Below are 24,587 nucleotides of genomic sequence, written 5' to 3'. Positions count from 1 at the left end.
CCCTCTGCTCTCTTCCTTCCACACTCACCGCATGCTCGTGGGATTTTCTCTCTGCCTATGTTTTCACCCCCCATAGTTTCATATGTATTTTTTTCTTATCTAGTTTGCAGTGCTCTCATTTTCATAAACTGTTGTTTCATCTAACTATAACTCACCCATTTTGCAATCTGTGACATTTTGCGTACATTCTTATGCATTATTACTTTTTCGTTAAATACGGTTTTCTGCCTAATTCATTGTTTTCTATTTTAGATTTTGCCATCCACTCCCAACTCTTTCTCGATAGCCCAAACAACCCTTCCCTCTGCCTGCACTACTAACAGGAGGTGGAGTTGCTGTTGGCGAGTAGTGCCCACTGTGTCCTTGGCTTTACAGGCATTGGATAGATTACTTCAAGCATGCAGTGGTCTAGCTTGGATCCACTTTTCAGCTCAGTCCAGAACAGCTTCTACCCCATAGGCCTTTACCCCATAGTTCTGAAAGGATTAGAAATGTGTAGGCATTCCATCTGATGGTAAAAATCCACCTAGCCTATCAGAGGGGAAAATGGAGATACTACCATTGCTTATGTCTGTCCATTTCTTTCAGGTCTACTTGAAGTGCCTAGGTGGTAGAGGCGGTAGAATGTTTCTGGACCGGGCCTCACTGTACCTCTCTTCCTCCACCGACTCTCTTCTGTTCTTCCACAGAGAGTTGAACCGCTCAGACTCAGACTCCTCCCTGTCCCTCTCCCAAATCGGTGATCGTCTGTCCGCCTACAGCTCCAAGGGCCACCTGGTTAAACCCACCTCCTTCCTGTATGGCCAACCCGTCCGCTCCGCCTCCGACGAGCCCTCCCTGCCTGCCCACACCCCTAACGGAGGGAACCGTGTCCATGAAGGAGGAGCCCTGGCCGAGCCAGTCCCAGAGAGCCCCATCCTGATGAAGAAGGTGTACAGCATTGAGAAGTCAGCCAGCCTGGGAGAGATGAATGTTGGTCTCGTTGGTATGTCTATGTCAGAGTCCTCCCGCTCCCTCAGCCCCAACTCCACTGACGCTGACACCCCCTCCCCCACGGGGGGCCAGCCTGGGGCCACAGGGACCAAGGGAAGCAGCCGCATCCCACAGCTCTCTTCCAAGAAGAGCCCTCTGGAGGAAGACAGCGGCTCCACGGGAGAAGACACAGACTCCGTCGCCAGCCGTAAGAAACACACCTTCAAGATCTTCAAAAAACAGAAGAAATGAGGGCTACTAAAGACTATTAAAGAGCTGTCCAATGTGTTTCTCTTATTGTTTCTGTTTTGGAGAAGTTGTTTTGGGTTGTTCACTGGTCACACTCGATGGCGCAAATCTTTGCCTTTATGGATTTGTAGGTACTTTCCCTGAGGAACTGTGGGAGCAACCACCTATCTGATTATATTATTTTTGTCCTGATTATATTGGGAATGGGTGGTATTGTATAGTGGAATGTAAAGCACTATTTATTTAGTAGGAAAGGGTGCCAGTCTCTCAAAGGGAAACAAGTCTCCTGGCTGGATGTCTTTTGGTTTACTTCAACCTGTATCAGTTTGCATGTCTTCACCTTTGTTTGACTGATATTCTCTGAATGCTCCTAGGTGTTTGCTTGGTTCTTGTTCCTATTCTGCTGAGACAACACTTAACTCAGTTGTTTCATTTGGTTCATCCCCAGCCACCTTGTTATGTGTTTTGACAAAAAATGGTGTCAGATGGACCTTTAAGTACTTGATGGTAGTCATTTTGGTCAATTGTGAGAGGGGGGCTGAAAAGGGCTGAACAATACTTGCAAAAACCTCCCGAATCAATTGTGCTAACAAGAAATCTAGCAATCAATGTTGGCAGAACTCTTCCAGTACAACTGCAGACACAGCAACACACGAGGCAAACATTTCCCTCGGATGGTGCACCTTTCAGAAGTGACGTAGAAGTGCTTGATTTAAACCGCTTGAAGACCCCCAGCACATACAAGGCTAGGTAGCCTGTGTCACAGTGCAAGAAGTAATTGTCCACGATCTAAGTTCCCTAATAGAGGGGAAAGTTATTAAAAGGACTATATGAATGTAATGTCAAATGCTTATTGAAGTAAATGTCTACATTTGCAAATTGCCAATCGTATCAATCTACATCGCAGTTGTTGTAAGAGATATCATGTGAATCATTAGGAGTGCTGTTGGAGGTGCCAAAACAAAGACTGGTCCAGTGGCCTTTATTCTTCTCATCAGCTATATATGTACTGTACATTAGACGCCGCTTTAGAATGAGTAGCACTGCCTTCCATTTATTTTTTTTATCTGGGGACTCCAAACCAAAATAAGGTGATCAATTTGACATTGTCACCCACGTAATTTTAAGAAGAACGTTTCAAGCTGCGTTTGTATTTCAGACACTCCCAAGTTGTTTAGAGCATTCTGGAGAGGTGTTTGCTACTTTAGCTTGTTCTGTAGACTACCCCGATCACCTATTTTCACATTATACAGATCCAAAGTCAAGCACACAATAACAGTAATGGTATCTACTGGTCCCAATTATAAACTCACTTGCCATTAATGGTTTTGAGGGCACACATGGTTTAGAAAAGGATGTCACGATACATTCTGGTTGTAGGGACTCAGAACTTTCTAAATAATTGACGTGCTGGACTGCTCCTGAATCTGCGTAATAACCACAGCAGTTCTCCAAACGACACCATCGCCCCCCAATGGAGGCCTCACACAGTGCGATTGATGGTATGGATGAAAAATGTAATTTTTCTTTCATTGGTCAGTTGAAAACATGAACTTCCTATTGGTACTTTTTAAAGTGTAATTTGTACCTCTTCTGCACGATGAAGCTGTAGTGTGGATTATGCCGTCTATCTGTGAGTGTCTGTCTGTTGCCAGGATACTGCACTAAATTGTATTGATGCATGTCAGCTACTGTATTAACGTCTATAATGGGCTTGAGGCAGAGGTCAGCTCGAGCATCATGACTCTCCACCCCTACTTTAACTCCCGACTTCTCATTTTGAGCTTCTATTTATGAATACATATATTTGTACAGAGAAAAAAAAATGTTGCATCTTCTGTGACGTTCTCTAGACTTTTATGGCACTCCTGCATGGTAGCAATAAACTATTTTGAATGAAAGACATGGCCTTTGTTTATCAGATACGAAGAGCTGCTTGGTGTGCTTTTAGTGGGGATACTAACACATAAAAACAGTAGCAAGGCGTAAACTTATCTTATCACAGGTTTTCTAGAGTAATTGGCACTGAATAATGAACAGACTTGGGTATTATTTATTTAATGTGCATTTTTTAAACATTATTATCCCTCTAGTTCACAGTAAAACACAAGCGCAATATGTATTAAATGTGTAAACATTTTCGAATGCCGTAACACATTGAGGGAATTGAGTCGAGATGGTTTGCTCCGAATATCAAATAACCCGTCAATCTATTGGTCACGTGACGCGTCTGATTGCGCAGCTATCAGGTGGAGCTGTGTGTGCATTTATTCCAATATTTACATAAGCACTTGTTTCACTTGTGGACAAAGCAGGATATTAGTCCGGGTTCTCGTCATTGAAACTTTCTCAGGTTTCTTCCAGTCAAAAGGACACCAAACGCACCTTTTTTAAACTAGATTTGACTATATGGTCCTTTTTTACTGCTAACCTTTTAATTTGACATATTTTAGTGTTTGTCTTTTGTGTGCTTCTCAGCATGAAAACATTTCAACCAATTTTTTATTGAGCAGCCATCATCTTAAAGGAATTATACACCCCCACACTTGAACCATGAACCAGCATTACTTGGATAAGTGTTTATTACTGTTTCTCCTCAGTTTACAGGTAAGCTATGTTGTACTATATCTATTTTCAAAATACCTGTCATACACACACACACAGTAATGTTTCAATTTAGGTGCTTCATTTTAAAGAAATGTATCAACTTTCAATGTACATACTATTTTGGTGGCTTTCATCCTCTCCCTCCACACAGATGGTTTGGGGTTCAGATCATGTGATGTTCCTGAACCCACCAGCTGAGCCAGTGCCTGGCTACTCTCTGAAAGTGTTGTACTCCTGTTCTAAACCAGCTGTGGTGCTGGTGGAGTGTCTGGTGTCTTATGACACTGGAGTAAGCTCCACGGTATTCCAGAGACACTGGAGCTGTGAGCCGGGTCCAGACCGGATTAGGACTCTGCTACTGAGCCTCCCTGACTGGCTGGTGTACCAGCCTGACTGGGTTGTGCCTGACACTCAGTGGGTGCTCAGTGGCATGCTGCGTGCCTCAGTCAGTGAGCAGGGATCTGAGGACAGTTACAGGTCAGGCCAGGCCACTGCAATAGTCAGCTTGCAGCCCACGTCCCCTCTCAGTCGCCCCATGAAGCAGCACCAACTCTGCCCTGGCTGGGCTACACAGATGCTGTGGTTAACCCGCAGGACCACCACCTCACAATGCCCTGTGGAACAAGGTAATTACTGTAGAGTTAGTTAGAAAAATGTCAGTCCACAATGATACAATAGTTGACAATACAAAGTAAAGATTTTAAAAAACACATTGTGGACCACTCAAATAGAGCATTGAGACACTAAAAGCAGTCATAGTCAAACAAGGTATAGTAGTGTAAGACAGCTATTCATTTTCAACATATTTAGTCTATAAACTATAACAAACTTCATACAAACCTTTATATCCTAGCATTTCTCATTTTATCACAAAATAATCTCCCATTCAGAGACAGTCCATTTGTTGTCGTCCATGTATGCCTCAACTGGAGAGAACTTTGGCATCACCAAGACTTTAAATGCCTATAGCAACGAGGTCCTGGAGTACTTGCGACTCCAAGATATTTCTTTTCCATGGTAAGACCACTAGCTACATAGTCTGTATGTGCATGCTAAAAGACGTGGGCTTCATGTTGGGGATATTAACATAGGATAATATTTGATACTTTTATTCTCTCCTGTTGCCAGGTGTGTGTTCTCCATCTGGGTGTTCCTGACCCAATCCTGCCAGGAAAACTTGTGTGCCGTTTTTCACCACATAGACTATCAAAATAACTATGCCACTCCCAATTTGTTCCTTAAAAGATCAGGTAACATTGCTCTTCTATCCTCACTTCTCAAATGGCCAGATGCATTATTATACCAGTATAATGCCTATTCCTTAGTTATAACGTGTTCTGCAGGCCAGCTGCATGTTCAGATGCATGGGGAGACTGGGAGGTCCTCAGCGTTCCTTTGCCCATTCCAGGTGCCCCTGGCCCAGTGGTGCCACATCAACATGGAGCTACGTGGCAGAGTGGTCAGTATTAACCCCATACCCACAGTAGACAGGAAATCAATGTTTCAGGAGTTTAACCAGTAATGTCTTCACTCTTCTTCTGAATTATGTTTAGGTGGATGTTACCATGGTGTGCATAGATGGGCAGCAACGTTTGGTTCATACTGCAGAACACATGTAAGGATGAACACAGAACAAAAGAAAGAAACCTATAGCACAGGGGTGTGCAATTCTAGTCCTCGAGGGCCTGATTAGTGTCACAGTTTTTGCCCCAGCTAACACACCTGAATCCAATAATCACCTAATCATAATATTCAGTTTAGAATGCATTTTGATTAATCAGCTGTGTTTGCTAGGGATGGAGAAAAAGTGTGACACCAATCAGGCCCTGGAGGACTGGAGTTGCCCACCCCTGCTATAGCATGTCAGCATCATTTTGAATATGGAGCTGGTTTCTTACAGGTTCAAAGATCCTATACACCTGGATGACACGGAGGGCTACTTTGTGGTCAGTGGAGGTCAATTTATGAGAGGAATTGAAGGTTATTATGGACCGTTGGTGTACTATCGAAACAGAATACCCGACATCAGGCCGGTATGAATCACAGTCAGACACGTCCAAATCCATCTGTAATTCAACAAAACACGTTACACCTGTATTAATTTGTCTCCCACAGTCTGAAGTCATTGTTCCAGACCATATTAGGATTCTGAATTTGACTGGATGGCTACAGTCCTGTCAGGAATTTCAGTTGGAGCTTCATGTCAAATTGACTGGGTATTTACTGAGAGCCAGAGAGAAACAAGAGTCTGGTAATGACTTGTAATATCCACTAGATGGCATGATGGTATATAAAATATTCAGTGGCTCACAAAGTTAGTGTCACTCCATCCAAACTGAAACTACCTCTGTTTTCCAGAGAACTGTATGGATGCTTATCATGAGTGGACATTAAAATGTCATTCAGCTGTGACACCACGCTGTAAACCCTGGGAGGCACCCAATGCCCCTCAAAGACGCTATGCAGTTCATCTGGCAAAGATACTGGCCACCAAGCATGGTAAGAGCTGGTCATAATAATACTCTTCTACAATTATTTTAACCTCCAAAGGTGTTCCACCAGTTAACGCCATCAACACCATTTAATGAGGATGTTGCAATCTTTCTAATGTTATTGTTTATACTGTATACCCAGGTGGCAGAAAGGTGGATCTGGCATCAGTGGGAAGGGCTCTGTACTCCTTGTCTCTGCGTAAGCTGCGTCAAGAGAGCACTGGATCCACTGGTGTAGTTAACAAGATAATGGCCCTTCTGCTGCAAGCTGGCTGTCTGGGGAACAACAGAGCTCTACACCTGTCATCAGTGCTCTACAGCAGTGGTGTAGGAGTGGAGAGGCAGCCCAATAAGGTGGGTGGATGAGTGTGTGTATTCAGGTGTATGTCGTCATGACTACGGTCAGGAGTTTTTCATGGTCAGGAGAAACTCCAGACCCCCTATTTGTATTTTGCATATCTCTTATTCTCCGCATCCTCCAGGCATGGTTATTGTCCCTGCTGTCAGCCCAGAAGGACTGGAGACTGGCCCTGCTGCGCCTGGGGCACCTGCACCAGCTAGGTGAGCATGGCATCCCCCCAGACTCTGACCTGGCCTATGCCTACTACTCTAACATCGCCAAGCAGACATCCTCCGACCATCACAACCCCTCACCTCAGCAGGTAGGCCTTGTGCCTGAAGCAAGATCATCTCAGCCTGTGCAAGTATTATACACTCCTAAAACATGTCATTTAATGAAACTGCTCCTCATCTAGTATGTCTGTTTTCTAGATGTTTGTAGAATCTATTTACCTGAACAACGAGGAAGTGCTTCGGTTCCAAACCAATGAAAACCATGATATCTTTCACTGGTTAAAACTCCAGGCCCGCAATGGAGCCGCAGATGCAGAGGTACTATACATCTGTCTGATTGTTTTCAGTATTTAACTATCTCAATAAATCTTTTGTGATAATGGTTGAACTGCTCTTCTATAGCAGGCTGTGGCCCGCATGCTGTTCTGGGGCCAGCAGGGCGTGTCTCCAGACATCCAGACTGCTGTGAGACACTATGAGAGAGGAGCTGTCCATCTGGGGGACCCAGTGTCCATGTATGACTATGCCATAGTCCTCATGCAGGTCAGAGGTCAATTACTCAGTTTGATGACACAGTCAGTCTCTATAGTCATTCTAAGTTCAATGATAGTAATGTCTTGCCTATTTTGACAATACCATCATTACGTTTAAGGGCCAAGGAGTCAAGAAAGACATTCCAAGGGCAGTCACTTTCCTGAAGAAAGCAGTAGAGCAGGTTGGTCAAAATTATGTGCAGGACTTTATCATTATGCATGGGCTGTAAGGACTACAATGACGCCTTCAAAATAGCTCATCATAACATTCAATCCCACAGGGTTTCACGCCAGCGATCAATGCCCTTGGCTGGTACTATGAGCAGTTTGAGAAAGACTACCAGCGGGCAGTGCAGCTGTGGGAACAGGCTGATAAACAAGGCAGCTCAGATGCTGCTATGAATCTGGGTGTCATGTACTCCCAAGGCCTGTATCCTGGGAAAGCTGCAGACAAGGTCAGGTCGACTGTCAGTATACCCTGTGGTCTCCTACGTAGCATACACACTGACCGGCATCTATTGGACTGAGATAATGAACCAACAGTGTTTTGTCTCTCCCAGTTCATGGCCTATACCTATTACCTGAAGTCTGCCCAAAGAGGAAACATAGATGGCTCCATTCAGCTGGCTGATGTGTGGACCACAGGGATCCCTGGCCGAGTCAAGAGGCGTCCAGCAGATGCTGTATTGTTAGTCTCTAAATTCATTAGTTTTTTTTAATGAATCTGATTAAAACATTACTTTTCATTGCTTGCCAATCAATCTCTTTTTACCACAGATGGGTTAAGTGGGCAGCTGAGCGCAATGGACACCTTGGAATGGTCCTCAGGAAGGCCTTGGATTCCTATTTTAAAGGGGATAGGTGACCATCTCTCTTGTTAGAACATTACGCGATAACACTAATTTGTAATGTTTGTTATTGTATGAACCTAATGTCTCTACTGTTTTACAGCTTAATGGCCTTGTTGTATTACATGATGGCAGCTGAGTCAGGATTTGCAGCCGCCCAGTTCAATGTGGCGTACCTATGTGAACAAAACCCTGTGAGTTTGATTGGTGAAACTTGTTTCCACAGTGATGATACAGTATATCAATGCATAACTATACTGAACAAAAATATAAAACGCACCATGCGAAAATATTTAATATGAGGAAATCAGTCAATTGAAATACATTTATTAGGCCCTAGTCTATGGATTTCACATGACTGGGAATACAGATATGCATTGGGTTTACAGACATGTCATGCAGCGTGACACATCTCCTTCGCATCGAGTTGATCAGGCTGTTGATGGTGGTCTGTGGAATGTTGTCCCACTCCTTTTCAATGGCTGTGCAAAGTTGCTGGATATTGGCGGGAACTGGAACACGCTGTTTTACACGTCAAACCAGAGCATCCCTAACATGCTCAATGGGTGACATGTCTAGTGAGTATGCAAGCCATGGAAGAACTGGGACATTTTCAGGTTCCAGGAATTGTGTACAGATCCTTGCAACATGGGGCCGTGCATCATGCTGAAACATGAGGTGATGGCGGCGGATGAATGGCACGACAATGGGCCTCAGAATCTCGTCACAATACCTCTGTGCTTTCAAATTGCCATCAATAAAATACAATTGTATTTGTTGTCTGTAGCTTATACCTGCCCATAACATAACCCCACCGCCTCCATGGGGCACTCTGTTCGGAACGTTGTCATCAGCAAACCACTCACCCACAGGATGCCATACACCCTTGTCTGCCATCTGCATGGCACAGTTGAAACCAGCATTAATCTTCTCCAGCGTGCCAGTGGCCCTCGAAGGTGAGCATTTGCCCACTGAATTTGGTTTACGACATTGAACTGCAGTCAGATCAAGAACCTGGTGAGGACGATGAGCAGGCGGATGAGCTTCTCTGAGACAGTTTCTGACAGTTTGTGCAGAAATTCTTCAGTTGTGCAAACCCAAAGAAGCTGGATGTGAAGTTCCTGGGCTGCGGTTGTGAGGCTGGTTGGACTTACTGCTAAATTCTCTGCAACATGTTGGACTTGGCTTATGGCAGAGAAATTAACATAAAATTATGTCAACAACTCTGGTGGGAATTGCTGCAGTCAGCATGCTAATTTCACGCTCCTTCACAAAACTTGAGACATCCTTGGCATTGTGATGTGACAACTGCACATTTTAGAGTGTCCTTTTGTTGACCCCAGCACAAAGTGCACCTAGGTAAGGGCATGCTGTTTAATCAGCTTCTTGATATGCCACACCTGTCAGGTGGATGGATTATCTTGGGATAGGAAAAATGCTCACTAACAGGGATGTACACATTTTGTGCACAAAATTTGAGAGAAATAAGCATTTTGTGCATATAGAACATTCCGGGGATCTTTTATTTAGCTCATGAAACATGGGACCAACACTTTTAATTTTGCATTTATATTTTTATTCAGTATATATAAATATGTGACACACATGTAGTTATAACTGACCTTTCCAATAGGGAGGTTTCCTGGATCCCACTTTTGCAGTGCAGTGTATGAGGAGATTCTACAACCTGACCAGCCAGGCACAAGATCCTGATCCCTATGGTGAATTGTCTTTGACACAAACAGTCAGCATTGACTCCGTTGTTGCACTTTTCTCAGAGAGATTGTTTTAATATTACCTCAATCCATCCTCTGCAGCCCTGATCAGGATGGGTGACCTGCTGTATGAAGGACATGGGCAGAGACCGAGAGACGTGGCAGCAGCAGCAGAGATGTACAAACAGGCAGCACTAAGGAGTGACCCTCAGGTATGCCAGCCAGGTTACATACGTGTGATGTCATTGCCATCTCATTAAAGAAATGCCTTCCCACTCATCTGCAACCCTTTGGGCGTGTGCATGTGTGTCTCCGCATGCTTTTTCTCACAGGGCTGGTACAGTCTTGGTGTGCTTGTTCAAGAGGAACAGGGGTTACCGTTGTCCGTCCTGTCTGAACTGGGTCTGACACAGCATTACATGGCAGATAACACTGAGCTGGCGACTACACTTTACCGCAGGTATGTACTGTACACCATTTACAACAGGAGAATGCCATGTACACTACCTGAGGATATGATGGTATATCAGTGGCGGTCAGTGCCGTTAAGATTTGGGAGGACGATAATTTTTTTAGGATCATGGCCTTATTTCTGTTACAGCATATTGGATGACTGTCATTCATATTCCATGTACCCAGCTCAATGTAACATGGATAGGTTTAGACTACTACATGATATTCTAATTTTCCCTATACCCATCATGAGGTTTCTACAACCTAGCCTATGAATGAAAGTTTACAGTGTAGGTGCATACAAGTCGCTTGTGGACATCAGTGCACAACACATCATCTTTAACCTTTATATCAAAACTGCTAACCGCTACACACAGCCTTCATCGTTGTCACCATATTAGCTAACGTAAAGTCAACAACATAGCTACTAGAACATGTTAGTAAATCCACTACTATCATGCAGTACAGTGTACAGTAAGCAAGCAGTTTAGCAGTTACACTGCTGGCAATAAATAAAATGAAAAGCTTACTTGTTAGCCATAGCCAGTTAGGTAACATAGCATCCCTCTCTGTTTGAGCTGGGTGTTTGAATAGGCTAAACTAACTAGCTAAATGCATTTGCTAGCTAAGTAAGTGTAAAAAAAATGTAGATATCTCTCTCGCACTTCTTAATTTTTAAATAAATAAATTTGTTCAAAACTGTTGAACTATTGTCTTTCTCTCTCTTTGAGTCAACTACTCACCGCCTTTTATGCACTGCAGTGCTAGTTAGCTGTAGCTTATGCTTTCAGTACTAGATTCATTCTCTAATCCTTTGATTGAGTGGACAACATGTCAGTTCATGCTGCAAGAGCTCTGATAAATTGGAGGACGTCCTCCGGAGGGGGTGAGAACCATGAGCCACCTTGGTTTTGTATTGAAGTCAGAGGAGGATGGAAACCAGCTGTCCTCCAGCTACACCATGGTACTACCCTACTGTTGATGCTACTGTAGACATTCATTGCAAAACAGTGTGTTTTAATCCATTATTTGGTGACAATAATATATTTAGTATAGTTTTATCTAAAAAGGATCACTTTTATAATGTTTCACTATTTAATTTTTATGAAATTCACTGAGGAGGATGGTCCTCCCCTTATGGGGCGGCAGGGTAGCCTAGTGGTTAGAGCGTTGGACTAGTAACCGGAAGGTTGCAAGTTCAAATCCCCGAGCTGACAAGGTACAAATCTGTCGTTCTGCCCCTGAACAGGCAGTTAACCCACGTGCTTCTCCACCTGCATTGCTTGCTGTTTGGGGTTTTAGGCTGGGTTTCTGTACAGCACTTTGAGATATCAGCTGATGTACGAAGGGCTATATAAATAAATTTGATTTGATTTGATTTGTTCCTAGGCTGTCATTGAAAATAAGAATTTGTTCTTAACTGACTTACCTAGTAAAATAAAGGTAAAATAAAATAAAAAATCCAGTCTGGTATAATATTGTCAACTGGTTAGGCTGTTCTCACTGTACAATTCCTATACTTTTCCATAGGTGCAGAGACTCCAACAGTACAGCAGAGTCCTACTTACCCTGCAGCCTTGCCCTATTCAATGCCTATCTGCAGTCTTTCCAAAAGGACTACAGTGCTACTATCAAGGTATGTATGATGTTTGAACATTGAACTTGTCCTATTCAACATAGATACAATATGCCATGAACATTGATATTGGGCTGTCTTCTCTCCCTCAGGTCTCTGGTACTGTGGTCATGGCAGTTGCAGTTCCACCAATCCTCTTCATCATCCTCCGTGTTCTGAGGGGGCGTGGCATCATGTCTTATTATTACTAGGACCAGGAAACCCATCAGCCTATCAGCACTATGAGGAAGAAGACTTGATTGTATCTAGAGCAAAAACTTTTTTATCAGATAAAAAAATAAAATAATGTTTTATAGCTAAAGGTAAATATTTGTTGTGTTTTTATCTTTGTTTTATCTGGAAGGAAGATAGCACAATTTCTTAAATTGAATGTATAAAGTTATTTCAATGTTCTGTATGATCATGATTTACAAAACTGTCTATTGATTGAACAGTATTAATAAAGCAAACTGATTTGAAAATCATTATTTTCTACTGACTGGGGCTCCAGTGTAGAACAGATCAACCAGGGGGATTGATTAGCACCGTGGTGTCCCTGAACAGAGTCATTTTTCAGGCCCATGGAGAACCATGCTGTGGGCCTCTGGGCTCCTGGTAATGAATGGCTGGTAATGCCCCAGGGGTTCACCAGGCCTGGCACAAACAGCAGGTGAACAGCAAGTTGTCACCTGTACACAGACAAACTGGAGATTGGAAAGCACACAGCTAGTTACCCTTCTAATTGAAACAATAGGAAATTACTGAATCATGAGCTGGGTCAGTTGTCTGTTATTAGAGTGTGGTCTGTGGTAACGTCACAGTCAGATCTCGCAATACATTCATAAGCAGGCTGTACATTACTCGGTCTGTGTACCACATGTTTTCTCATACCAGAGTTCTCTGTATAGAGATGTTAAGGTACAGTAAATGTAAATACTACATGATACTGATGATCAGGTTCATTATTATTTGATTGTGTTTTTTTACTCATAAACATGCTTTTGCTAATTGCTACATTTTTGTGACATAAATAATCAGTCCAAAAAACAAAGAAAAGTTATCCCAGCTGTGGTAGAATTTGGCTACTTACATAAGCAAGCATAGCTGTTTTAAATATTTAAAGCAGGCTATACACTGAGAGGACAAAACATTAGGAACCCATTCCTAATATTGTGTTGCACTCCCTTTTGCCATCAGAACAGCCTAAATGTGTCAGACTCTACAAGGTGTTGAAAGGATTCCACAGGGATGCTGGCCCATGGTACCGCCAATGCTTCCCACAGCTGTGTCACGTTGGTTGGATGTCCTTTGGGTGGTGAGCCGTTCTTGATACACACGAGAAACTGTTGAACGTGAAAAACCCAGCAGCGTTGCAGCTCTTGACAAATTCTAACCCATGCGCCTGGCACCTACTACCATACCCCATTCAAAGTTACTTAAATCCTTTGTCTTGCCTGTTCATCCTCTGAATGGCACACATACACAATACATGTCTCAAGGCTTAAAAATCCTTCTTTATCCTGTCTCCTCCCCTTCATCTACACTGATTGAAGTGGATTTAACAAGTGACATCAATAAGGGATCATAGTTTCACCTGGATTCACCTGGTCTCCCCTTCATCTACACTGATTGAAGTGGATTTAACAAGTGACATCAATAAGGGATCATAGTTTCACCTGGATTCACCTGATCTCCCCTTCATCTACACTGATTGAAGTGGATTTAACAAGTGACATCAATAAGGGATCATTAGCTTTCACCTGGATTCATCTGGTCTCCCCTTCATCTACACTGATTGAAGTGGATTTAACAAGTGACATCAATAAGGGATCATTAGCTTTCACCTGGATTCATCTGGTCTCCCCTTCATCTACACTGATTGAAGTGGATTTAACAAGTGACATCAATAAGGGATCATTAGCTTTCACCTGGATTCACCTGGTCTCCCCTTCATCTACACTGATTGTAGTGGATTTAACAAGTGACATCAATAAGGGATCATTAGCTTTCACCTGGATTCACCTGGATTCATCTGGTCTCCCCTTCATCTACACTGATTAAAGTGGATTTAACAAGTGACATCAATAAGGGATCATTATCTTTCACCTGGATGACCTGGTCAGTCTGTGTCATGGAAAGAGCCGTCTGTGTTATGGAATGTTTTGTATACACAGTGTATAAAGGTAGCCTATACTATACAACCGATTTGTAAAGGGTTCGTGGTATGAAAGGTTTATAAATTGATAGTAAACAATTACAACATAACATAGACCTAACGACCACCCAGATCATATGGAGAGAGTTGTAGGGGATGTTTGCTGGCGGGATGCAAACTCATCAATATACAGCTCCATGAAAATAGATTAAACTAGAAGGGCAATGATGAACCACAGGTAAGGGGGAAGATTGCAGCAGGAATTTCATCACAGGTATTTTCAAAGTATTTCCAATCTAAAATAGAAACACAATCCTTACAACACATCTGAAAATAAACAGGCAATGCATTTTTCCCCTAGGGCTGATTCAATCTGTATCAAGGGAAGTATGTAAAATGTAAAGGCAATTTCCGATTGAGCCAGCATATGTAGCGTTTACCGTGAATGCAGCCTCCGCGAACACGGGAACATTGCCTTTAAATTTAAATCAAGCTATAAACGTGTATCTTCCGCAATCCTTCTGTGATATGGATTGAGGCCCTACTCTTAGCTCACCTTGGATGTTGGAGCAATCCAGTGGTTCAAACAGAGGAGAAGCATGGTGAAGAAGATCCCAAGAGACACCGTGAGTTTCCAGACCATCTTGCTGCCCCTCCACCTCGGGATGTTTCCACACCAAATGGATGACAGCACTTGCTGGCAGATGGGATGACTCACAAACTAGAAGAGGAGAAGAAAGAGGTGAAAATAACACATGCTCACAAGTTCTAAAAGTTACACTTTTTATTAGTTTGAAGATAATAAAGTTTGAGTATAATAAAGGTAGTATGGGGTAGGTAAAGGTTATAATGGACCACAAGGTGTGACAGGTTTGGATTCCCCTCCTCGAAGGTCTGCTCGTAACAGCTCATCTTCATCCTTCATCCTGACTCTGGTTGCAACACATAGCCAGCATCTCCACTGCAAACTCCTGAAACAGCTCTTCCAGACTCGGGTACTGGGGCTGAGGAACACAGAGACATACAGAGATTGAAACAACTACATACATTAATCGACCTTTAGATATTTGAGCCTTAGCTCTTCCTTCTATTAACTTCATGTGAGCTAACATTCTACTCTTATTGACTTCATATGAGCTAACATTCTACTCTTATTGACTTCATATGAGCTAACATTCTACTCTTATTGACTTCATATGAGCTAACATTCTACTCTTATTGACTTCATATGAGCTAACATTCTACTCTTATTGACTTCATATGAGCTAACATTCTACTCTTATTGACTTCATATGAGCTAACATTCTACTCTTATTGACTTCATATGAGCTAACATTCTACTCTTATTGACTTCATATGAGCTAACATTCTACTGTTATTGACTTCATATGAGCTAACATTCTACTCTTATTGACTTCATATGAGCTAACATTCTACTCTTATTGACTTCATATGAGCTAACATTCTACTGTTATTGACTTCATATGAGCCAACATTCTACTCTTATTGACTTCATATGAGCTAACATTCTACTCTAATTGACTTCATATGAGCTAATATTCTACTCTAATTGACTTCATATGAGCTAACATTCTACTCTAAATTGACTTCATATGAGCTAACATTCTACTCTAATTGACTTCATATGAGCTAACATTCTACTGTAATTGACTTCATATGAGCTAACATTCTACTGTTATTGACTTCATATGAGCCAACATTCTACTCTTATTGACTTCATATGAGCTAACATTCTACTGTAATTGACTTCATATGAGCTAACATTCTACTGTTATTGACTTCATATGAGCCAACATTCTACTCTTATTGACTTCATATGAGCTAACGTTCTACTCTAATTGACTTCATATGAGCTAATATTCTACTTTTATTGAATTCATATGAGCTAACATTCTACACTTATTGACTTCATATGAGCTGACATTCTACTCTTATTGACTTAATTTGAGCTAACATTTTACTGTTATTGACTTCATGTGAGCTAACATTCTACTTGTTATTAACTTCCTATGAGCTAACATTCTACTGTCATTGACATCCTGTGAGCTAAAATTCTACTTGTATGTATTTTACTTTGATGTTAAAACTACTCACCAGGTCATTGCTATAAATGAGAATGTGTTCTCAGTCAAATAATCTGGTAAAATACAGTAAATACAGTGCCTTGCGAAAGTATTCGGCCCCCTTGAACTTTGCGACCTTTTGCCACATTTCAGGCTTCAAACGCCCAATTTTTCCGTTTTTGATTTGTTAAAAAAGTTTGAAATATCCAATAAATGTCGTTCCACTTCATGATTGTGTCCCACTTGTTGTTGATTCTTCACAAAAAAATACAGTTTTATATCTTTATGTTTGAAGCCTGAAATGTAAAACAAAAATTTGTCTTCTATTAATGAATTATTCTTTACCTTACGTTAGTCTCAATCCAAACATCCTAAATGATTGGTTATCTGCACGAACCCAGCCTAAAGCATGAATCATCCATACACCAATTGGCTTAATAATTGATTTACCAACCAACTAAATAATCACAGAAATGCATAACAAACAGTAGATATTGGTTACTAACAACGATAGGGAAGATTCCCTAGTGGGCTAAACCGATAGGACGGCTTGGTGGACAAAGGGAAGGTGGTGTGGACTCAGAAAGGAGTGGGAAAGACAAAATGGCTTCACTACAAAGTGGATCATTATATTCATTGAAATGCTAATTCTTTGCACATGAACACTCGTTCATTCGGGAATAATTGCAATCAATATACTTACACCCATATGTTGTTGTTTTCTCTGTTGGAATCGTCGGTCCGTCTGCTGGAGAGTCAGTTCATCAGTGTAACGGCAGATTTCCTCTTCGTCTGAAGAGGAGTAAGGATCGGACCAAGATGCAGCATCGTAAGTGTTCATGGCGATTTATTAAAAAACGAACTAAACACTGAAATACAAAACAATAAACGATGTGCTGAAAACGAAAACCGAAACAGTACCGTGTGGCGACAAACACTCACACGGAAACAAACACCAACAAACCAACAGTGCAACCCAGGCTACCTAAGTATGATTCTCAATCAGAGACAACTAACGACACCTTCCTCTGGTTGAGAACCATACTAGGCTGAACACAAAAACCAACATAGAAAAACAAACATAGACTGCCCACCCCAACTCATGCCCTGACCATACTTAATAAAGTCAAAACAAAGGTAATAAAGGTCAGAACGTGACAATCAGAGAGTGATCTATCGGCGGCTCCTGATAATGTCTGTTTTAAAGGATACGTCAGGCATCCATTGTTCTTAGAATAGATGTTTCGGCAGTTGTCGCTGTTCACATCCCAGGTTTACATCATTTCTAGCTGAATACTAGTTAACATCACATGACATCATTTCACAAATAGTTTAATCTTTACTCATTCACTTTATACAATAATTAGATGCAAACCCCATAATTGAGAAATGTATATATTCAGAGATATAGTTATGTGTGTTTCCTGTCCTCCATGAGGTCATTAAAGGAAACACACTCAACATAACTGTCCCTTAAGTGTCCAGGGACCATTCCCACACTCTCATAGGTGGACATATTGTTTAAAACTCCCATTTTGGGGATTTGGGAGTTTGGCCATGTGAAATCCCTTGTTCTCAGGGTTCTCTCTCTCTGCATGACCAGGGGGAGAGAGTCTCCTTCAGGAATGTATGGCCTGAGATAACAGAATCTGGATGTAGGAGAGAGTGAGAGAGGGGGGAGCCACGATCTACACCCAGAAAGGGCCATGTCATGACAGTTTGAAGCTGGAGATGGGGCTGAAGACATAGCAACGCAAAGATGGAGATTAGGATGTAAAGTAAAGTATTGTACCGAACGGAGGGGCAGGGCAGGGACCCGGGTTGCTGGCATGAAAGGCAAACACCCTATGCATCAAGCCAATAGGGTTAACCCACTTGGTGGGAATTGTAACTTTGCTCATATTACGAGAATCGCTACAGTATTAACAAGCTATAGGCTACATTGATTTTACAAGACATGGTTAAAACAACCCAATGTTTCAGATCATGATGGGGTAAGACAGGTGTAAAGTATTAAACTCATGTGTAGGCCAGGCCCCTTTTCAATCCACTACGTATTGAGAGTTTACTAAAGGCCAAATTGAAAATATTGCAACATTTTTTATAGCTTGCTGTTACATAAGATTTAACGAGTATTTATACAGTCCAAATGAAAGATTGCCAGCCATTTGTAGCCAGCCAAGTCCAAAATTAGTCAAAATTGTCCAAACCAAAACGGTCACAATCTAAACAATTTAAGCCATAGAGATATCTAGAGGCTTCATCTTTGTATCTGTGCCATTATGGAGTCTGTGACAGCACGGGTCACGCCATTGAGGCAATCTCAAAATAAAAGTTGCATGCGCCATCATCAACCATCTGAGTCACAGAGGACCGCCAGGTGGCTAGTGGACTAGTGCATAGTCAGCAGGGGGGCTCTAACCCTCCAAGATCCCCAAACACTGACATCTGTCTTGCCAAAAGATAGATGTCTATAATGTGCTATACTGTACTGTACTGTACTGTAATGTGCTGTGCTGTGCTCTACTGTACTCTACTGTACCCTACTGTACTGTACTCTACTCTCTACTGTGCTGTACAGTACTGTGCTTTGCTGTGCTGTACTGTACCCTCTACTGTACTCTACTGTACTCTACGCTCTACTGTGCTGTACTGTACCCTCTACTGTACTCTACTCTCTACTGTGCTGTACTGTACCCTCTACTGTACTCTACTGTACTCTACGCTCTACTGTGCTGTACTGTACCCTCTACTGTACTCTACTCTCTACTGTGCTGTACTGTACCCTCTACTGTACTCTACTCTCTACTGTGCTGTACTGTACCCTCTACTGTACTCTACTCTCTACTGTGCTGTACTGTACCCTCTACTGTACTCTACTCTCTACTGTGCTGTACTGTACCCTCTAATGTACTCTACTGTACTCTCTACTGTGCTGTACTGTACTCTACTGTACTCTACTGTACTCTCTACTGTACTCTACTCTCTACTGTGCTGTACTGTACCCTCTACTGTACTCTACTCTCTACTGTGCTGTACTGTACCCTCTAATGTACTCTACTGTACTCTCTACTGTGCTCTACTGTACTCTACTGTACTCTACTGTACTCTCTACTGTGCTGTACCGTACCCTCTACTGTACTCTACTGTACTCTACTGTACTCTCTACTGTGCTGTACTGTACCCTCTACTGTACCCTTTACTGTACTCTACTCTCTACTGTGCTGTACTGTACTCTACTGTACTCTACTGTACTCTACTGTACTCTCTACTGTGCTGTACCGTACCCTCTACTGTACTCTACTGTACTCTACTGTACTCTCTACTGTGCTGTACTGTACCCTCTACTGTACCCTTTACTGTACTCTACTCTCTACTGTGCTGTACAGTACTGTGCTTTGCTGTGCTGTACTGTACCCTCTACTGTACTCTACTGTACTCTACTCTCTACTGTGCTGTACTGTACCCTCTACTGTACTCTACTCTCTACTGTGCTGTACAGTACTGTGCTTTGCTGTGCTGTACTGTACCCTCTACTGTACTCTACTGTACTCTACGCTTTACTGTGCTGTACTGTACCCTCTACTGTACTCTACTCTCTACTGTGCTGTACTGTACCCTCTACTGTACCCGTTACTGTACTCTACTCTCTACTGTGTTGTACTGTACCCTCTACTGTACCCTCTACTGTACTCTACTCTCTACTGTGCTGTACTGTACCCTCTACTGTATCATCTACTATACTTTCTACTGTGTTGTACTGTACCCTCTACTGTACCCTCTACTGTACTGTACTCTCTAATGTGCTGTACAGTACTGTGCTTTGCTGTGTTGTACTGTACCCTACTGTACTGTACCCTACTCTACAGTTCTCTACTGTACTCTACTCTACTGTACTCTACTGTACTGTGCTCTACTGTACTGTCCTGTACCATACTTTACAGGTCTCTACTGTACCCTACTCTACTGTACTCTACTGTACTGTGCTCTACTGTACTGTCCTGTACCATACTTTACAGGTCTCTACTGTACCCTACTCTACTGTACTCTACTGTACTGTGCTTTATTATAATGTGTTTTACTGTACTGTACTGTACTCTACTGTACTCTTACAATTCAAGAAAGGACCCATGAACTCTTGATCTAGTGGTCTTGGTCCTGCTCTGTGGACCAGTAGCCTTTTGCTGCAGTGAGCTAAATCAGGGTCATACAGAGTGGTTCTTGCTAGTCTTAAGAAAATCTACAAAAGTGTACACCTCACAAATACAGTATGGTTATGGGCTTATAAAAAGAAGACACCTGTACCATGTCAGATATAGAGTTGAAATGTATTCAATTTGGATCCCAATATTTCACTTTATATACATCACAGTAGACTAACATGTAACAAAACATGAGACACCGGGTCTTCGGAAACTTTAAAAAAATAATGGCATTCTTTTTTTAAAGAATGCTTATTAATTGAGGCCACTAGGTCATTTGACTGCAGGAAATGGCTACCTTGTCATGGTCTCAACTCACTGGGTCTGGGTTTTAATCTTGGGACCAATGTCCTGGTAAAGACCTTGGTCTTGGCTCCTGGAAATTAGCTTCGTGTTTGGTTTTTACAACATAGGCAACCCAATTTGAAGACAATGCTTTCTGGTCAATGGCAGATTTTTTAAATTTTACCTTTATTTAACTAGGCAAGTCAGTTAAGAACAAATTCTTATTTTCAATGACGACCTAGGAACAGTGGGGGTTAACTGATCACTCCCAACCCATAGGAATGCCCACCCAGTTGACTACTTTTAAATGGTGGAAGCCCTCAATGACAATGTCTATACCAAAACAAATTATTTCCATCTAGATTCCCCTATTTATCGCTATACAACACCAAAACATCTGTTATTTTGCCAAAATAAAGACAGTTAGTGATCATTTAAACATCTAACATAATCATAAACATAGTAATTCAATCAATCAACAAGTTTTAGATTGACACCACCAACATTGAACATTTTACAGAGAACAATAGATATGATATTTCTCTAAATGCAAATTACATTTAAAAAATGTATTGTAATAGGTTAATTAAAATGCTGCAACTTTTTCCACTATGTTTCAGTAGTGACACATTTAGTGGGGTGGGAAGGAATTCAGGTAAATATTTCAAATATGCAATATAAAGGGTGTGAGTAGTATACACTGAGTGTAAAAAACAACAACATGAAGAACGTCTGCTCTTTACATGACACATACCTGTATACCAGTACCAGTTGTAGTAAAGTCCTGCAGGATAAAAGTTCAGTGTGCATTATTCATTCAAATTACAATTGAACAGTTAAAGAGACAAGAGATAAGCTTAGATAACTTTTGCAGAAAATATATGTCACGCCTTGGTCATAGTATATTATGTTTGTCTTCATTTATTTGGTCAGGCCAGGGTGTGACATGGGTTTTTGTGGTGCGTTTTTGTCTTGGGGTTTTGTGGGGTGTCTAGCATAGTCTATGGCTGCCTGAGGCGGTTCTCAGTCAGAGTCAGGTGATTCTCTCAATTGCAACCTGGCCAAGATAAAGCAAAGCAGTTTGACACACAACAACACAGAGTTACACATGGAATAAACAAACATACAGTCAATAATACAGTCGAAAAATAAGTCTATATACAATGTGAGCAAGTGAGGTGAGATAAGCAAAAAAAAGGCCATGGTGGCAAAGTAAATACAATATAGCAAGTAAAACACTGGAATGGTTGATTTGCAGTGGAAGAATGTGCAAAGTAGAGAAAAATAATGGGGTGCAAAGGAGCAAAATAAAGTAGGGAAAGAGGTAGTTGTTTGGGCTAAATTATAGATGGGCTATGTACAGGTGCAGTAATCTGTGAGCAGCTCTGACAGCTGGTGCTTAAAGCTAGTGAGGGAGAAGTGTTTCCAGTTTCAGAGATTTAGATCGTTCCAGTCATTGGCAGCAGAGAACTGGAAGGAGAGGCGGCCAAAGGAAGAATTGGTTTTGGGGGTGACCAGAGAGATATACCTGCTGGAGCGCGTGCTACAGGTGGGTGCTGCTATGGTGACCAGCGAGCTGAGATAAGGGGGGACTTTACCTAGCAGGGTCTTGTAGATGACATGGAGCCAGTGGGTTTGGCAAAGAGTATGAAGCGAGGGCCAGCCAACGAGAGCGTACAGGTCGCAGTGGTGGGTAGTATATGGGGATTTGGTGACAAAACGGATGGCACTGTGACAGACTGCATCCAATTTATTGAGTAGGGTATTGGAGGCTATTTTGTAAATGACATCGCCAAAGTCGAGGATTGGTAGGATGGTCAGTTTTACAAGGGTATGTTTGGCAGCATGAGTGAAGGATGCTTTGTTGTGAAATAGGAAGCCAATTTTAGATTTAACTTTGGATTGGATATGTTTGATGTGAGCCTGGAAGGAGAGTTTATAGTCTAACCAGACACCTAGGTATTTGTAGTTGTCCACATATTCTAAGTCGGAGCCATCCAGAGTAGTGATGTTGGACAGGCGGGCAGGTACAGGCAGCGATCGGTGGAAGAGCATGCATTTAATTTGACTTGTATTTAAGAGCAATTGGAGGCCATGGAAGGAGAGTTGTATGGCATTGAAGCTCGCCTGGAGGTTTGTTAACACAGTGTCCAAAGAAGGGCCAGAAGTGTACAGAATGGTGTCGTCTGCGTAGAGGTGGATCAGAGACTCACCAGCAGCAAGAGCGACATCATTGATGTATACAGAGAAGAGAGTCGGTCCAAGACTTGAACCCTGTGGCACCCCCATAGAGACTGCCAGAGGCCCAGACAACAGACCGATTTGACACATTGATCTCTATCAGATAAGTAGCTGGTGAACCAGGCGAGGCAATCATTTGAGAAACCAATGCTGTCGAGTCTGCCGATGAGGATGTGGTGATTGACAGAGTCGAAAGCCTTGGCCAGGTCAATTGTTTCTTATCGATGGCGGTTAAGATATCGTTTAGGACCTTGAGCTTGGCTGAGGTGCACCCATGACCAGCTCTGAAACCAGATTGCATAGCGGAGAAGGTATGGTGGGATTAGAAATGGTCGGTAATCTGTTTGTTGACTTGGCTGTCGAAGACCTTAGAAAGGCAGGGTAGGATAGATATAGGTCTGTACCAGTTTGGGTCTAGAGTGTCCTCCCCTTTGAAGAGGGGGATGACTGCAGCTGCTTTCCAATCTTTGGGAATCTCAGATGACACGAAAGAGGTTGAACAGGCTAGTAATATGGGTGGCAACAATTTCTGCAGATCATTTTAGAATGAATGGGTTCAGATTGTCTAGCCCGGCTGATTTTGCAGCTCTTTCAGAACATCCGCTGACTGGATTTGGGAGAAGGAGAAATGGGGGAAGGCTTGGGTGAGTTGCTGTGGGGGGGTGCAGTGCTGTTGACCGGGGTAGGGGTAGCCAGGTGGAAAGCATGGCCAGCCGTAGAAAAATGCTTATTGAAATTCTCAATTATAGTGGATTTATCAGTGGTGACAGAGTTTCCTATCTTCAGTGCAGTGAGCAGCTGGGAGGAGGTGTTCTTATTCTCCATGGACTTTACAGTGTCCCAAAACTTTTGAAAAAACTAGCCTTGGCTTTTCTAACTGCCTGTGTATATTGGTTTCTAGCTTCCCTGAAAAGTTGCATATCATGGGGGCTGTTTTGACGCTAATGCAGAGCTCCATAGAATGTTTTTGTGTTGGTTAAGGGCAGTCAGGTCTGTAGAGAACCAAGGGCTATATATGTTCCTGGTTCTACATTTCTTGAATGAGGCATGCTTATTTAAGATGGTGAGGAAGGCATTTAAAAAAAAAACAGGCATCCTCTACAGACGAGATGAGATCAATATCCTTCCAGGTTTCCCCCGGCCAGATCGACTAGAAAGGCCTGCTCGCTGAAGTGTTTCAGGGAGCGTTTGACAGTGATGAGTGGAGGTCGTTTGACCGCTGACCCATTACGGATGCAGGCAATGAGGCAGTGATTACTGAGATCTTGGTTGAATTGATCAGATATTAAAATATCGTAAGCTTTACATTCAGAAAATGTTTACTTTGCAATCTGAACATTTTCCATGGTGCCCCGACTTCATAGTTAATTCAATTTACATGATTAGTTTAATCACTGAATAATAATTACAGAGCATTGATTTGATGCCAAATCAGATCATCTTTAATGATGCCAAAGACACGTCAAAACCAACAAGTGGGGTGACTGCCTTTTGACTGAGAACAAATTATATAGCCTATTATTGTGCCTTTAATTTACTGTCCATAACACAATCCAATAAGCA

The 24,587-nt window shown here is 42.2% G+C and overlaps 2 protein-coding genes across 3 annotated transcripts in view; both read left to right on the top strand.

The window, feature by feature from the left end:
• Nucleotides 1-3,122, top strand: part of stim1a (stromal interaction molecule 1a) — a 36,851-nt gene extending 33,729 nt beyond the window's left edge. Inside the window, exon 13 of one of the 2 annotated variants that reach the window (XM_020503513.2) lies at nucleotides 690-3,122. In XM_020503513.2, coding sequence (XP_020359102.1) covers nucleotides 690-1,224 — 535 coding nt within the window. In that variant the 3' untranslated portion in view covers nucleotides 1,225-3,122. The remainder of the gene's footprint in view (nucleotides 1-689) is intronic. The other variant, XM_020503514.2, reaches the window with a different exon arrangement.
• A 409-nt stretch (nucleotides 3,123-3,531) lies between these two features.
• Nucleotides 3,532-12,542, top strand: si:dkey-24p1.6 (protein sel-1 homolog 3). The gene is made up of 23 exons (XM_020502005.2): nucleotides 3,532-3,828; nucleotides 3,980-4,454; nucleotides 4,719-4,845; nucleotides 4,957-5,078; nucleotides 5,172-5,287; nucleotides 5,382-5,443; nucleotides 5,729-5,861; nucleotides 5,944-6,079; nucleotides 6,187-6,327; nucleotides 6,463-6,674; nucleotides 6,803-6,982; nucleotides 7,092-7,211; nucleotides 7,296-7,436; nucleotides 7,546-7,608; nucleotides 7,708-7,881; nucleotides 7,987-8,114; nucleotides 8,204-8,287; nucleotides 8,378-8,468; nucleotides 9,908-9,995; nucleotides 10,092-10,201; nucleotides 10,322-10,449; nucleotides 11,973-12,078; nucleotides 12,171-12,542. Exons 1-23 carry the CDS (start codon nucleotides 3,775-3,777, stop codon nucleotides 12,267-12,269), a joined length of 3,090 nt encoding a protein of 1,029 aa, XP_020357594.2. The 5' UTR covers nucleotides 3,532-3,774; the 3' UTR covers nucleotides 12,270-12,542.
• Nucleotides 12,543-24,587: the final 12,045 nt, after the last annotated feature.

Source organism: Oncorhynchus kisutch, linkage group LG15 (assembly GCF_002021735.2).
Source record: "Oncorhynchus kisutch isolate 150728-3 linkage group LG15, Okis_V2, whole genome shotgun sequence".
Taxonomy (NCBI): Eukaryota; Metazoa; Chordata; class Actinopteri; order Salmoniformes; family Salmonidae; genus Oncorhynchus; species Oncorhynchus kisutch.
This window is presented reverse-complemented; position numbering and strand designations above follow the sequence as displayed.